Source organism: Esox lucius, unplaced genomic scaffold (assembly GCF_011004845.1).
Source record: "Esox lucius isolate fEsoLuc1 unplaced genomic scaffold, fEsoLuc1.pri scaffold_55_arrow_ctg1, whole genome shotgun sequence".
In the NCBI taxonomy this organism is placed as follows: domain Eukaryota; kingdom Metazoa; phylum Chordata; class Actinopteri; order Esociformes; family Esocidae; genus Esox; species Esox lucius.
In genome coordinates, this window is record NW_022995034.1 from 53,325 (window position 1) to 68,649 (window position 15,325).

General features: G+C 47.1%; 1 protein-coding gene across 1 annotated transcript; it reads right to left on the reverse strand.

Moving 5' to 3' along the window:
• Positions 1–8,790: 8,790 nt before the first annotated feature.
• Positions 8,791–11,750, reverse strand: LOC117594223. Its single transcript, XM_034291309.1, has 2 exons — positions 10,211–11,750; positions 8,791–10,125 (listed from the first exon to the last, which is right to left on the reverse strand). Exons 1-2 carry the CDS (start codon positions 10,643–10,645, stop codon positions 9,598–9,600), a joined length of 963 nt encoding a protein of 320 aa, XP_034147200.1. The 5' UTR covers positions 10,646–11,750; the 3' UTR covers positions 8,791–9,597.
• Positions 11,751–15,325: the final 3,575 nt, after the last annotated feature.

Consider the following 15,325-nt stretch of genomic DNA (forward strand, 5'->3'; position numbering starts at 1 on the left):
TGTGTGTTTCTAAATTTGCAACACAGGTAATGGTCCAGCAGCATGTAAATGAGGATTCTGATGTTTCAGAGATGTTCCAGTTCCCAAATTACTGGGATGATGATATCATAAAAGATCATGTTGTTCAAGAGCATTGTTTGTAGTAGTCTGAAGCTTAATGAATAGATGTAAATGGTCTGATTGGTTAAACGTTGCATGTTTGTATTACATGACATTTTATGATATAGGGCGGATTGTCAGGGAAATTTCTTACACTGATGTGTTCTTACTGATTAAAGGACTGAGTCCCCATGTTTGGATAAGTAAAGGAATGTAGGTAGAGTGGGGTCTGGTGTTTGTCTCAGGGAGACATCCTTGAACATCATCCTTGACCGGCACTAGTGGATTAGTTACTCGTAAATGAGTTAATCTGTATAACACTTTTAGGGTCTTTCCTTGGGTGTCCAGACATTGTGACTCCTAAAAGGTTGAAAAGGATTACCATGTGAATGTGTTTTATTGACATACATATTACCACACCCCTTTTTCCCTTCTTTAAATGATGATGCTTGTCCTGTTTTACTTTAGATATTATTCATTGTTACTTTGTAACCTGTGTATTCTCTCCTTGCAAGAATAAACTGATTATTGTGCAAATTGAGTTTTCCTCTGTCTTACCTACCATTTTCGTAAATAGTTTAGACTTTAGAAATTGCCATCACAATAGAACAAGGGCATGATCCTCCCTCCTGTTGTGTGTGTGTGTGTGTTTGTGTGTGTGTGTGGTTTCTCAACAGTTGTTTTATGTACTGGTCCTGGATGCAGCCACCTTGATAGTGTGATGTCCATCTCTTCTGGCTCTAATAGGACAAATGTGCTAAATGTTTGTCCCATGAGCAGAGAACAGCATACATAAATATATTGTGTAGCCTGTATAGAGAACCAAGGCATGATCCTCCCTCCTGTCGTTTTCATGCTTATACCTAACCAAACCCTTTCCCCAAACCCTTAACCCTAAAGCCTAACCCTAAGTCCTTGCTTCCTTTCCCTAACCCTAAGTCCTTGCTTCCTTTCCCTTTCCCTAAGCCTAAGTCCTTGCTTCCTTTCCCTAAGCCTAAGTCCTGGCTTCCTTTCCCTAAGCCTAAGTCCTGGCTTCCTTTCCCTAAGCCTAAGTCCTTGCTTCCTTTCCCTAACCCTAAGTCCTTGCTTCCTTTCCCTAAGCCTAAGTCCTGGCTTCCTTTCCCTAAGCCTAAGTCCTTGCTTCCTTTCCCTAACCCTAAGTCCTTGCTTCCTTTCCCTAAGCCTAAGTTAGCCCTATTCCCTAACCAAGCCCTATTCCCTAACCCTAAGTAATAGCTAAACCCTTAACCATAACCCATTTCACAGGTGAAGCTTTTGGAATATATAGGTGTGTGTGTGTGTGTGTGTGTGTGTGTGTGTGTGTGTGTGTGTGTGTGTGTGTGTGTGTGTGTGTGTGTGTGTGTGTGTGTGTGTGTGTGTGTGTGTGTGTGTGTGTGTGTGTGTGTGTGTGTGTGTGTGTGTGTGTGTGTGACACATGTGTTTTTGTCTTGATTGCAGGATGCTACAGAATGCCCTGGGCCCAGGCAGGGGAATCAGCCTTCTACCTGGCCCCACAACACCCAGGCAGGGGAATCAGCCTTCAACCTGGCCCCACAACACCTTCCCTGGAAGGAACTGAGCCTGAGACTACACCCCCTCTTCACCCTGCTCTATGCACCTATTATGATTATTGAAATAAATGTCATGAAAATGATCTGTCTGTTTTGAATCTATGAACCTACAGTCTATGTTTAGCCAGGAGAGATGTCTCCTAGATGGTGTAAAGACAGGGTGCTTGTGTATGGTTCTCCTGGCTCTATTTGGAACATACTCTAAGTGCTGGCTGCCACAGTGCATAGAGGTCAGCAGGAGCTGAGCCCTGAGTTCCAGTTCCCCATGAGTAGGGAGAAGCATACACAAGTGTAGCCTGAATATAGGACCAGAGGTAGGCATAAAATCATGATCCATGTAGCCTAGATCAGTTTCTCTCCTGTGGGTAGAATGAGGCCTGTTGCCTGTCTATGGAGGTCAGCTGGAGCTGACCCCTGAGTTCATGTCCCCCATGAGTAGGGAGAAGCATACACAAGTGTAGCCTGAATTGGGGACCACAGGTAAGGCATCAAATCATGATCCATGTACCCTAGAAAGTGCTCTCTACTGTGGGTAGAATGCACTTTGATGCCTGCCTGCCTATGAATGTTGCCTGTCTATGGAGGTCAGCTGGAGCTGACCCCTGAGTTCATGTTCCCCATGAGTAGGGAGAAGCATACAGAAGTGTAGCCTGAATTGGGGACCAGAGGTAGGCATACAATCATGGTCAATGTAGCCTAGATCAGTTTCTCTCCTGTGGGTAGAATGAGGCCTGTTGCCTGTCTATGGAGGTCAGCTGGAGCTGACCCCTGAGTTCATGTCCCCCATGAGTAGGGAGAAGCATACACAAGTGTAGCCTGAATATAGGACCAGAGGTAGGCATAAAATCATGATCCATGTAGCCTAGATCAGGTTCTCTCCTGTGGGTAGAATACAGTTTGATGCCTGCCTATAAATGTTGCCTGTCTATGGAGGTCAGCAGGAGCTGACCCCTGAGTTCCAGTTCCCCATGAGTAGGGAGAAGCATACACAAGTGTAGCCTGAATTGGGGACCACAGGTAAAGGCCTTAAATCATGACCAATGTAGCCTAGATCAGGTTCTCTCCTGTGGGTAGAATGCAGTTTGATGCCTGCCTATTAATGTTGCCTGTCTATGGAGGTCAGCAGGAGCTGACCCCTGAGTTTATGTTCCCCATGAATAGGGAGAAGCATACACAAGTGTAGCCTGAATTGGGGACCAGAGGTAAAGGCCTAAAATCATGATCCATGTTGCCTAAATAGTGCTCTCTCATGTGGGTAGAATGAGGCCTGTTGCCTGTCTATGGAGGTCAGCTGGAGCTGACCCCTGAGTTCATGTCCCCCATGAGTAGGGAGAAGCATACACAAGTGTAGCCTGAATATAGGACCAGAGGGAGGCATAAAATCATGATCCATGTAGCCTAGATCAGTTTCTCTCCTGTGGGTAGAATGAGGCCTGTTGCCTGTCTATGGAGGTCAGCTGGAGCTGACCCCTGAGTTCATGTCCCCCCATGAGTAGGGAGAAGCATACACAAGTGTAGCCTGAATATAGGACCAGAGGTAGGCATAAAATCATGGTCAATGTAGCCTAGATTGAGCCCTCTCCTGTGGGTAGAATGAGGCCTGTTGCCTGTCTATGGAGGTCAGCTGGAGCTGACCCCTGAGTTCATGTCCCCCATGAGTAGGGAGAAGCATACACAAGTGTAGCCTGAATATAGGACCAGAGGTAGGCATACAATCATGGTCAATGTAGCCTAGATTGAGCCCTCTCCTGTGGGTAGAATGAGGCCTGTTGCCTGTCTATGGAGGTCAGCTGGAGCTGACCCCTGAGTTTAAGTTCCCCATGAGTAGGGAGAAGCATACACAAGTGTAGCCTGAATATAGGACCAGAGGTAGGCATACAATCATGGTCAATGTAGCCTAGATTGAGCCCTCTCCTGTGGGTAGAATGAGGCCTGTTGCCTGTCTATGGAGGTCAGCTGGAGCTGACCCCTGAGTTTAAGTTCCCCATGAGTAGGGAGAAGCATACACAAGTGTAGCCTGAATATAGGACCAGAGGTAGGCATACAATCATGGTCAATGTAGCCTAGATTGAGCCCTCTCCTGTGGGTAGAATGAGGCCTGTTGCCTGTCTATGGAGGTCAGCTGGAGCTGACCCCTGAGTTTAAGTTCCCCATGAGTAGGGAGAAGCATACAGAAGTGTAGCCTGAATATAGGACCAGAGGTAGGCATAAAATCATGGTCAATGTAGCCTAGATTGAGCCCTCTCCTGTGGGTAGAATGAGGCCTGTTGCCTGTCTATGGAGGTCAGCTGGAGCTGACCCCTGAGTTTAAGTTCCCCATGAGTAGGGAGAAGCATACACAAGTGTAGCCTGAATATAGGACCAGAGGTAGGCATACAATCATGGTCAATGTAGCCTAGATTGAGCCCTCTCCTGTGGGTAGAATGAGGCCTGTTGCCTGTCTATGGAGGTCAGCTGGAGCTGACCCCTGAGTTTAATGTTCCCCATGAGTAGGGAGAAGCATACACAAGTGTAGCCTGAATATAGGGACCAGAGGTAAGGCATACAATCATGATCCATGTTAGCCTAAATAGTGCTCTCTACTGTGGGTAGAATACAGTTTGATGCCTGCCTATAAATGTTGCCTGTCTATGGAGGTCAGCAGGAGCTGACACCTGAGTTCATGTTCCCCATGAATAGGGAGAAGCATACAGAAGTGTAGCCTGAATTGGGGACCAGAGGTAAAGGCCTAAAATCATGATCCATGTTGCCTAAATAGTGCTCTCTACTGTGGGTAGAATGCACTTTGATGCCTGCCTATGAATCCATCCTGTAGCCTGCCTATGGAGGTGAAAAGGCCCAGAGACTTGTGCCAACAGATATTCCCAATGAGCAGACTAGGACCAGCTCAGTGTAGCCTATGTGAAGGGGATGTCGTGGTCTGTGTCTCCCTCTACTGGCTCAATTTGGAACATACTCTAAGTGCTGTCTGCCACAGTTTGCATGGAGGTGAACAGGCCTAGACTTGATTCCCAGTGAGCAGAGCAGAGTATGGCTGAGTTCAAGTTCCCCATGAGTAGGGAGAAGCATACACAAGTGTAGCCTGAATTGAGGACCAGAGGTAAAGGCCTCAAATCATGACCAAACTAGCCTAGATCAGGTTCTCTCCTGTGGGTAGAATGCACTTTGATGCCTGCCTGCCTATGAATGTTGCCTGTCTATGGAGGTCAGCAGGAGCTGACCCCTGAGTTTATGTTCCCCATGAATAGGGAGAAGCATACACAAGTGTAGCCTGAATTGGGGACCAGAGGTAAAGGCCTTAAATCATGACCAATGTGGCCTAAATAGTGCTCTCTCATGTGGGTAGAATGAGGCCTGTTCCCTGTCTATGGAGGTCAGCTGGAGCTGACCCCTGAGTTTAAGTTCCCCATGAGTAGGGAGAAGCATACACAAGTGTAGCCTGAATTGGGGACCAGAGGTAAAGGCCTTAAATCATGACCAATGTGGCCTAAATAGTGCTCTCTCATGTGGGTAGAATGAGGCCTGTTCCCTGTCTATGGAGGTCAGCTGGAGCTGACCCCTGAGTTTAAGTTCCCCATGAGTAGGGAGAAGCATACACACAAGTGTAGCCTGAATATAGGACCACAGGTAAGGCCTAAAATCATGACCAGTGTAGCTTAGATCAGGTTCTCTCCTGTGGGTAGAATGCACTTTGATGCCTGCCTATAAATGTTGCCTGTCTATGGAGGTCAGCAGGAGCTGACCCCTGAGTTCAAGTTCCCCATGAGTAGGGAGAAGCATACACAAGTGTAGCCTGAATTGGGGACCACAGGTAAAGGCCTTAAATCATGACCAATGTAGCCTAAATAGTGCTCTCTACTGTGGGTAGAATGCACTTTGATGCCTGCCTATGAATCCATCCTGTTGCCTGTCTATGGAGGTCAGCTGGAGCTGACTCCCAGTGAGCAGAGTATGGCCTACACAGGCCTGCCTACCTCCCTCCCTGGCCTACCTCCCTGGGCCTCCTCCCTGGGCTGCCTGCCTCCCTGTCTGCCTGGGCCTCCTCCCTGGGCTGCCTGCCTGCCTCCCTGCCTGCCTGGGCCTCCTCCCTGCCTGCCTACTCCCAGTAGCCTCCTGCAGTAGCAAGGTGGGACTCATAGGCTCCCTTGTGACCAGGCACAGGCTTGTGCTCTCCTTCCCCCCAGCCTACACCCAGCCTATACCCAGCCTACACCCAGCCCATACCCAGCCTCCTGGTCCTCAAACTGGGGGGGAATTCCACCTAAGGCCCCCGAAAAATAAAATGCCCGTCTCAAGCATGACCCTGCCAGGGCTCATTAAATAGCCCTGGTCAAGGCCCAGAACCTCAACCTCCATGAGTCCCCGGGTACCCACTCTTAAGCACCCCCCCGACCCCCCCGGACCCCGAAAGATGCTTAGTGGCGCTCTCAAAAGGGTCGGACACCTGGTAACCAGAATGCATTAAAACAGCAGTCTACCAAACAGCCAGCAGAGGGCCGCTACCAGGGAATGCACTGCCTGGGAGAGATAGACTGATAGGACCTGATCCAAATCACACAGCCCGGTCATACACTGTCCACAAGATGCTCTGATGCTTGCTTCATATTTCACAGGGGACACTACTCAAAAACACAACACTGTACACTAGCACCAGCCTGTAAGTACACCATTTCTGAGGTAGGCAGCACCTCTTTTACTTTATTAAATGATCCAAATCATTGTAAAAAATACCCCTGGGTTATGTGCCATATTTGCCCCGTGACTGATGGCCTGGGAACATCCAAATACATCTTATTTCAGCAAATCATTTCTTTGCACTCGCATTCACAGTGTGTCTCACAATCAACTTCATGACAAGTGTCTCCCTCTCCTGGCTGGAGTTGGTACTATGCTATATTCTCCGTAGTTGGTGAATTTTAGCATATCTCCACAGGGGGGGCGTGTTTTTGTCGACCTCTCCTGGTTGGAATTAAGAACAACATGTGCTATAGCATCGCGTCGTATTTGGTGAGTTGCAATAAATCTTCCAACACATTGTAGGCGTAATATTTCTTTTATTTTCTTCATGGAATCAATTGTTTCATCCAAGTACATGCCCGTACCATTACACCGGAACGGAACAACATTACACTGCAACGAAACGCCCGTTGCTGTTGACATTAGCCTCCCAGAAACGAGTGTAGTACAATAGTAGCCTATTCACCGTGGTGGCCAAATGCTCTTGTTTGCTAGGCAAAACTCGTCTGTGCATTACCAAACCTTGATCATATCAGACCGGGAAAGACGACGTGTTTGTAGCCTATTCATTTAGAGAAGAGGAGAAGAGGAGAATTCACAATAAATCCCTCTCACAGCCACCGGAGGGCGAGCATTCAAAGTGAGCACGGGTGAAGAGGATAACTATACAAATCATTGGAAATCTCCTTGGATAAATTCATTTGATCGCCTATTCCCTATGGGCAAAATGCTATTGATTTTTTAAACCAATCTCTTCTTGGCTTTTCTATAGCAATCGGGTGAATACGATTTACATTGCGTTAGGAACCTTTGATTCCGGATATCATGTTGACAATGGGACACGGTTAACTGTAAAACAGGATGTTTTTCTCCGTCGTTCAGGTAAGCTTTCGTTCAATACACCTGCTTAAAACACCTGTTTAGTGTATCCTATTATAACCCAGCGAAAGAGGGAGACTTGTGGTATGTAGTTGATTCATTATTTCATTCGTTTACCTATCGTTTGCGCCGCTAACAAGCTAGCGCGAGTAGCTTGCTATTTAGCCAGATACTATAGGTTACCTATGGCTGTAGCTAACCCGTTAGCAAGTAGGCCGCGCTAGCCAGCTGGCTACTAAAGACGTGAGTGCTACTTGTTTTATTTTCTCAAGTATGTATACATTAATTCCATCAAAATGGGACAACATCTCTGATGGTGGTAATAATAGATGGTAGAATAAATCCCGTTAGTAAGTAGCTTGCTATTTAGCCAGCTCCTATAGGTTACCTATGGCTTTCGCTAACCCGTTAGCAAGTAGGCCGCGCTAGCCAGCTGGCTACTAAAGACGTGTGCTACTTGTTTTATTTTCTTAGGTAACGCTGCGGGTACAGCTCCGGGGGGGAAAAAATTACAAGACCACTGAACCATTGATCTGGCCTGCCTCCCTGCCTGGGCCTCCTCCCTGCCTGGGCCTCCTCCCTGCCTGGGCCTCCTCCCTGCCTGGGCCTCCTCCCTGCCTGGGCCTCCTCCCTGCCTGGGCCTCCTCCCTGCCTGGGCCTCCTCCCTGCCTGGGCCTCCTCCCTGCCTGCCTGCCTGCCAGCCTGCCAGCCTGCCTGCATAGAGAAACTAGAGCCAGGGCTAACCCTATCATCCAGTACCCAGGTGAGAATTGTGCTACATAAATATACTGTGTAGCCTGTATAGAGAACCAGGGCATGATCCTCCCTCCTGTTGTGTGTGTGTGTGTGTGTGTGTGTGTGTGTGTGTGTGTGTGTGTGTGTGTGTGTGTGTGTGTGTGTGTGTGTGTGTGTGTGTGTGTGTTTGCTGTGAAAATTGTGAATCCAACACCAGGCCCGTGCTAATCGCACCTGTAGTTCCTAAGATAGTCCAAGTTGAAGCACAGCCAATCACAAGCCAGATATGCAAATGAGAGTCAAACTCTTGAGGGTCAAAGTCGTTTTTATCCTTATACCTAACCCTAACCCTAACCCTAACCCTAACCCTAACCCTAACCCTAACCCTAACCCTAACCCTAACCCTAACCCTAACCCTAACCCTAACCCTAACCCTAATTTTTCAGCCCCCCACTCCCACCCCCTCCACCACAACTTCGGAGACACAATTTCTATTATTACTTTTCGTTAGGGTTTTTCCTCCACTCCATCCCTCTCACATACTTATTAGGGTTAGGGTTACATTTTATCAGATAGGGACCAGAGGACCGGGACAATTGCAATTGCCCAGTACAATTATTTTTAAAACGACGCTTTTTAACCCTCATTTCTTTGACACTCATTTAAATATCTGGCTTGTGATTGGTTGTCTTTCTACTTTCATTATCTTTGGAAATACATCAATAAAATAAATTTCCCTGACAGATACTTAAGAAGAAAGATACATCAGTGATGGAGGTTCCTGATGGTGTGGTCTTCCCGCTGCAAACTCAAGCAGATGTTGAGGCGCTTGAGGAGCAACTGGGGGACCGCAGTCTAATCTCTGCTGGTTATTTTTTTGGTTTTCCAAATTGATTTGCATTAGCCTACAAAATAAAAATATGTATTACATTACAGTAAATTACACAAAGGCTACAACTTCAAATGTTTAGTTTACTTTATGGCTGAATTTTTAAATCTTTGAAGCTTATTGTCTTGGCAGTTCATGTAAGCCTTTTTTTCCCTCCTTTTTACTCTCATCCCTAGGTTGCCATGGTGGCAGATATAGGGGGCACAAATGTAGATGATGCAACTAGGCGAATAATGAAATACATTCTGTCAAACGAGCTGGCATTGGACTATAACATGTTTGGCCGGAAAAATAAGTTTAAATGGCCACATTCTGTGACCCACTCTTTCCCTTTGCAGCATGCGAAGCACGTAGACTCGAAGTTCTGTGGTATTTCAAGGGGTCTGTAAGAGGTGGTTTCTTTCTTGCAAACACCACAGGCCAGAGAATTCTTCTTCTTAGCTCTTCTTGTACAGGACACACAACACAGGTGTCCGCATTCAAGGTACGCATTTGCGTCTTCGAGACAGTAGGGGCATGTGTAAGGTTCCACATGCGTTGTCTCAGCATTCGAGCCGTCCGGGAGCACCGCGCCTTTAGGATAAGAAACATGAGAATTCATTTGTGGACTTTTAGTGTACATCTCTGGCAATAAGAGTTACTGTTACACCAAATGGATATAGATTGTTGTGTTCTTACCCGTAATGATCACGTTGTTGTCTGGTTCCAGTTCCAACACATATCTATCCCCAGACCACTCCTCTGGATTTGAATACTGGACAGACGGTACGAACCGACCTTCGGACTTGATGACATCTCCCAGTTTGGCCATTCGATCGTAGTAGTACAGGGCAACTGATATGCAGTCGGGCTGAGTCTCATTCGAGCAGGTTCCGTCAACACTGGCTGATGGCAGTTGTAGGGTCTGTGTTTCAGCGCGTCTCGCTTTGCTTGTATTCGGATGCATTTCATGTTGTGGTAGAAATTGGACACCTCAGGTTCCTGGCCCAAGGCATCATTCTCCGCGATCCTGTTCACATTAACTGTGGTCATGTTGAGGTCACACAGTGCTGTACAAGGAGCCGTGGCAGACAGGGAGGTTCTGGAATCCCAGACATTGGAGCATGTCAGGCCATACTTCTTGAACAGCTCGTATATTCGCTGGGGCTCGGTGCATCGCACATGTATCATCCTTGTTGCGGTCCCGGGCACTAACAGCGTAACACTGTGAGGTTCCTGCAGGGTAGAAAATACAGAAGTAATATAAACACGCTTGGTATATACAGCATGTCTTACAAACTTACATCTCATACAAACTTACATGTTTGCTGTGCAGCTTAAGTATGGTCATCAGTTCCCTCCTGAGTATCCACGCGCGCCCTTTTACTAATTCCACCGTGTTACACACATGGTAATAAAAGCTGTCCCCTGGTCTCATGGTGGTGTGCGTGACACTGTATTTGTTGGTGCTGACAGGCACTAGAGGTGTGTCATCCAGCAGTGTATCCAATGCTTCCCAGTCCATTGAGCCACGTCCCGGTTCCACCCATAGAGCTTTCATCACACTTAGGAGCTGTTGAATATACGCAGAGACTCTTTTAAATTCTACTTGGACACAAATGATTGTCAGATTTTTGGTTTTAGAATGTTTGTATATCCATCTGCTCATATACCACTTTGTGATTCCATCGGTCACAAAGTTGATGTGTGCCTGTGGGACACAGCACCATCTCACAGCTATTGTTATGGTATCCATTAGGCTAAGGCTCCGCACAGAGAAGGAGTTTCAGCCCTTGTTGCTCAGAGTAGAAACCCAGAGGATGCCATTTAGCCCGGATCAGCGAGGCTTCTATACACGCAGTGGAGACTCCAAACGCCCGACCGCGGATATCTCTGCTGACTTCTCAGTTTGTTCCCGGTCGGCCGTTCCCAGTGCTGCTGGGGCAAGAGCAGGTCCACTCCTCTGAACTGTTGGAACGGCCGACCGCGGATATCTCTGCTAAATATTACTTTGTCACAGGTTGGACTTTTGCAATGTGGCTGGACCAAGAGCAGGTCCACTTCTCTGAATAATTCTATCTCTGTGTGAAACTTTTGCTACGGTTCAGCTGTGGGTAATCTAGAAGGGTTTTCATCAGTGAACTACAATACACTTTTGTCTCTTAGGAACTATCCCACAAGCAAAATAAATTACCTCTGCCTTTGTACGCTGAGAAGTAAGTACGTATACCATTGTAGTGGCTCTTACAGCGTACATGATGTTAATCTCGGTCACATGGACCTAAACAAGCTTTACATAACTTGTGCTCTCTGACATGTCAGGTTTTGAAGCCTACAAGACACGAAAGACTGAGGTGGATTGAGAAGCAGAGGACCGGTCATGACTGGAATCATTTCCACGGTGCCTAATACCGCCACAACCTGGGACCCGATCACACAAATCGCTGATGATGGGCTGTTCCTATGGGACATGGCACTGATTATAATATTAGCCGGTCTCGCATTTATTTCCAGCTTGTACTACATCTATGTGCTAAGTGTGATAACGAGAGGCTACACCACACTGCCTCTGATAATGGTATGATTGAATTTGCTATTTAACATCCACACGGTTTGCGTGACTCATAGTTTTCTTTATTGGCCATACTCAGGAAGTGCAATGACGAAGCTCGCACCCGCTTCTCTGGTGTTTGAGCGAACGAACCTTTCCAGGTTCCGGATTACAGGAGGGGCACACAACTTCTGTCCACCGAACTGATGGGTTCTGTTGAGAGACTGAGTGTGAGTACCCAAACAAAACTGTGACATCCATTGCTTTTTATACATACAAACATCAACTACGGTTACCCGTGTCCACACCGCCGGTCACGGAAGAGTCTGTAGCCTGGATGAAATGGTCATTCACGTGATACAGCGTTTCGTCCAAGGCACATGTTGTGGGAGCGTACACAGGTTCGTACAGAGGAGAATAGACACGTGAGCATGGTTTGTGAATAGGGGGCCTTGACCATGTGCTATAAATCCTGTGGGTGATCAGGCCCAGCCCAAAAACAGCCATCACTGGAACCGCTATCAAGGTGACCGTGAACCAATCATTCTCGTTGGCAATCCACCAATAATTACTATAGTGCACCATTGCTAAGAGTTTAGAGTCTGCTCCGTTCGTGAAATGTACTGACTGTCTAGTCTACTTGAAACCAGAAATCATGTCCTAGAGAAAGGTTATTTTCTTAGGGAATGGGGTTTTGTATCACAGAGACTGACTCTGTTTCCTCTTTACATCCACTATGAGAATGAACACTCGCCACACACTGTTAGTACACAGGGATTTCATCCGTTTTTTTTATTGTTCAGATCACACACGGTTCACATTTATTATAATTACAGTAAAAGCAAATGCAGCTCAATGCCATTGCCCTTCGCTGTCGTAGTTCAATCCCGGATCAGTAGACACCCAGAACCGCTGTAGGGTTACCAACTCTTAATGTCAACAAAATCAGTTCCTCCACAAGGTCCATTCTTTCGATTTGCGTGAAGATCAGACTCGTAACAAACACTGTGTGATGAAGGTACTTAGACACAATGTTACGGGATAGGTCCCATGCGTTTACCTCCTCAATCTGTCCGTAGGGAATATAACCATAACCCCTCACGATCTCCCATGACAGCAACAGTTTCACACGTTTCAACTCAGCTCTACTCAGGTTCCACATTGCCTGGTCAAAGCCCAGTGTCATCTGGTGATTCCAGCGCATATCACGACTCGCAAGCTCCTCGAGACAGTGCGTTTCGAGATCGGTCACTTTAAATTCAGGGTGGTGCTTTTCGAGTATAACCATCAAGATAGACCACACGACATACTCGGACAGATAGCGGCACATTTCACCGATCAAAGTCTCAGGGTGTTCCAGACACGTGTCCGATCCTCGCTTCTTAAGCATCCGGGTAATTGTCTCTATTACTCGGCCATCGAGTGGCAGATTCGTATGATCTTTTATAGCGGCCACCAGCTTAACAAAGATCGTATTGTTTCTCATTAGGTAGATGACCATTTTGAATCTCCGAGTGAGTTCCATGTTGCTTGTGCACCCTGCTCTCTGAGCTTGGTAGAGATGTGCTTACATTCCGTATGTGAGTGTGTTTATACACACAGTCTGCTACATACCATGGCATAGGATCTGCTTGTCCGACCGAGGCTGGGCTCTCCCACAGCACTAGAGTCAGTTGTAAGGACCCATAGACATATAGCCGGCCGGCCGACTCGCCCGTGGTTGGACACACAGCTCCCATAAATGTGCCCTTATAACGGAAAGTGTTGCCTGGTAAACTTGATCATCACTTGTGTAGCAAACCAGGGTAAGAGCCAAAAGTGGATACGTGTAGCGATCCCAGAGCTATTTGTATTTACCATTTTATATATACATCGACCTAGGTTCATGAACATCACCTAACTCAGCAGGTCATGGCTGTACACTCTTATCTGAAGAAATGGGGCAAGTCTCACTTGAGTGACAGATTCAAGTATTTCAGCTTCGAAAAGTTTCTAGCCATACCACACAAACAGATGAGGGCTGAGTTCGGAGGACCTTTCGCTGGGCAACATCAGGACCTGTGTGATACTCTACATAAGGTGTTGGTGAAGAAACGTTGGTTAGATAAGCGAGAGTGGATACCACCTACTCCACAGAAAAAAAGAACCTCAAACCTCGACCGTTTAACGCGGACCATCAAGAGACTCTCGGTGTGTGATCACGTGAGCTCAAAGAAAATACTCTTCCCCCATTCAGCTGGTGACACAGACCCGATTCTCACCGAGTACGAGGATACAGAGGACCAGGATACAGAGGACGAGGATACAGAGGACAGTGTATCCGTAAAGGCTGGGCAGCCCCATGAGATCGCACAATCTGAGCGGGAAGCCGGGATCTTTTAACAGATTAATTCACCTAATGAGGTATAATGGGGAACGTGGGTGTCCTGGTACCAGGATGCTCACAACCAGAGTGGAAAGAGTTACGCTGAGGCTTCCACCCGCGCTCCGGAGCTACTACTTCAGGAAAAGAACTACAGTAACCGAGTACCGCGCCTACGTACCTGTGAATGGTGCCTTGTGATGTAAGAAATAAAAACGCTTTTGTACATCGATATGTGAATGGTCAGTTGTCTTTTATTTTTTGACAAATCTGTTTCCACATGATAATACAGAATTGCAGGTACACCAAATCGCATACAAATCATCAAATGTTTTTAACACATAACCTATTGCATATACAACATATCATAGAATAACATTCCATGACTTAGCATTAGACCTGGTCCTGTGTCCCTGTGAATATGTCAACGTTCATCACTGAGTAACTCAAGCAGCATTCCCGAGTACACACTTGCCCACGTAGTGCTAGATCCGTAGGGAGACACATGCCGAGGTTCGTACATTCTGGGGTGCTCACTTCCCCACGTATGCGTAGCTCCGGGTTGATATCTCTGCCAAGGTTCGTACATTCCGGGGTGCTCACTTCCCCACGTATGTGTAGCTCCGAGTAGACTTCCCTGCCACGGTTCGTGTATTCCAGGGTGGGCACTTTCCCATGTAGGCCTATATTCAGGTGGATACGCGTGCCTAGGTTCGTGTTTGTAGAAGCACCTAACTCCAAAGTAGCATGTTCCCTGACCTTCAGCAAAGTGTCGACATGGTATACGCGCCATACCACCCATGTATTTCTTGATAAGTTTCCGCTTTTCATGTATATCTTCGACCCAGTAATCACTCGGTATGAAAAAGGGTGATCTGGTTCGACACACAGGGCACAATTTAGCGGTTTTGTTATAGCGGGACGCTCTCCACATGCGGATGCACCCGAGACAATAACAGTGGCTGCATTTGGGCAGAATTCCGAATCTACGCTCCTTTGGAATGTCTTTGTCGAATACCACCTCCAAGCACACATTACACTCCTTCTCTCTACTGCGCTGGATTGCAAGCGAGATCTCTTTGTGTGCCTCTATGCGTTCCGTGGGGTACCCAGAGCGCAGTCCCGCTACCTTAATGCTCTCACCCGGACCATGGTGCGGCTGCCCTGGTACAGAAGCAAGGTGGTTCACACTGTACACCATCCCTGGACCTCCGGATGTTGCTGCTGCTGCTGCTGTCATTGTTACCATTGCTCTCTGCAGTGCTTAGCCTGATTGCCCTGCTGAGGCCGACTATTAGTGATCATAAAGCAGCGATCCTGCCCAGGTCACTATTATCCGACCGTCGTTAACCCAGCTCTGCGTACATGGTATGCTGTTACACAGTGTAAAGTCTACAGGGGCATCGTGTGCCAAAAGATATGTAACGTTCCATATGCGATTGATATACACTGATACTGTGTTTACATGTTTTTCCAATACACACCTAATACTCATCCTCACTGTCAACGTTTGAATCTTAACA

Excerpts from the sequence above, each read along its gene's own strand:
- LOC117594223 (XM_034291309.1), bottom strand. The coding sequence starts at position 10,645 with ATGGATACCATAACAATAGCTGTGAGATGGTGCTGTGTCCCACAGGCA. Across the intron at positions 10,126-10,210 it reads TTAAGCTGCACAGCAAACAT|GAACCTCACAGTGTTACGCT; the intron begins GTAAGTTTGTAT and ends TCTACCCTGCAG.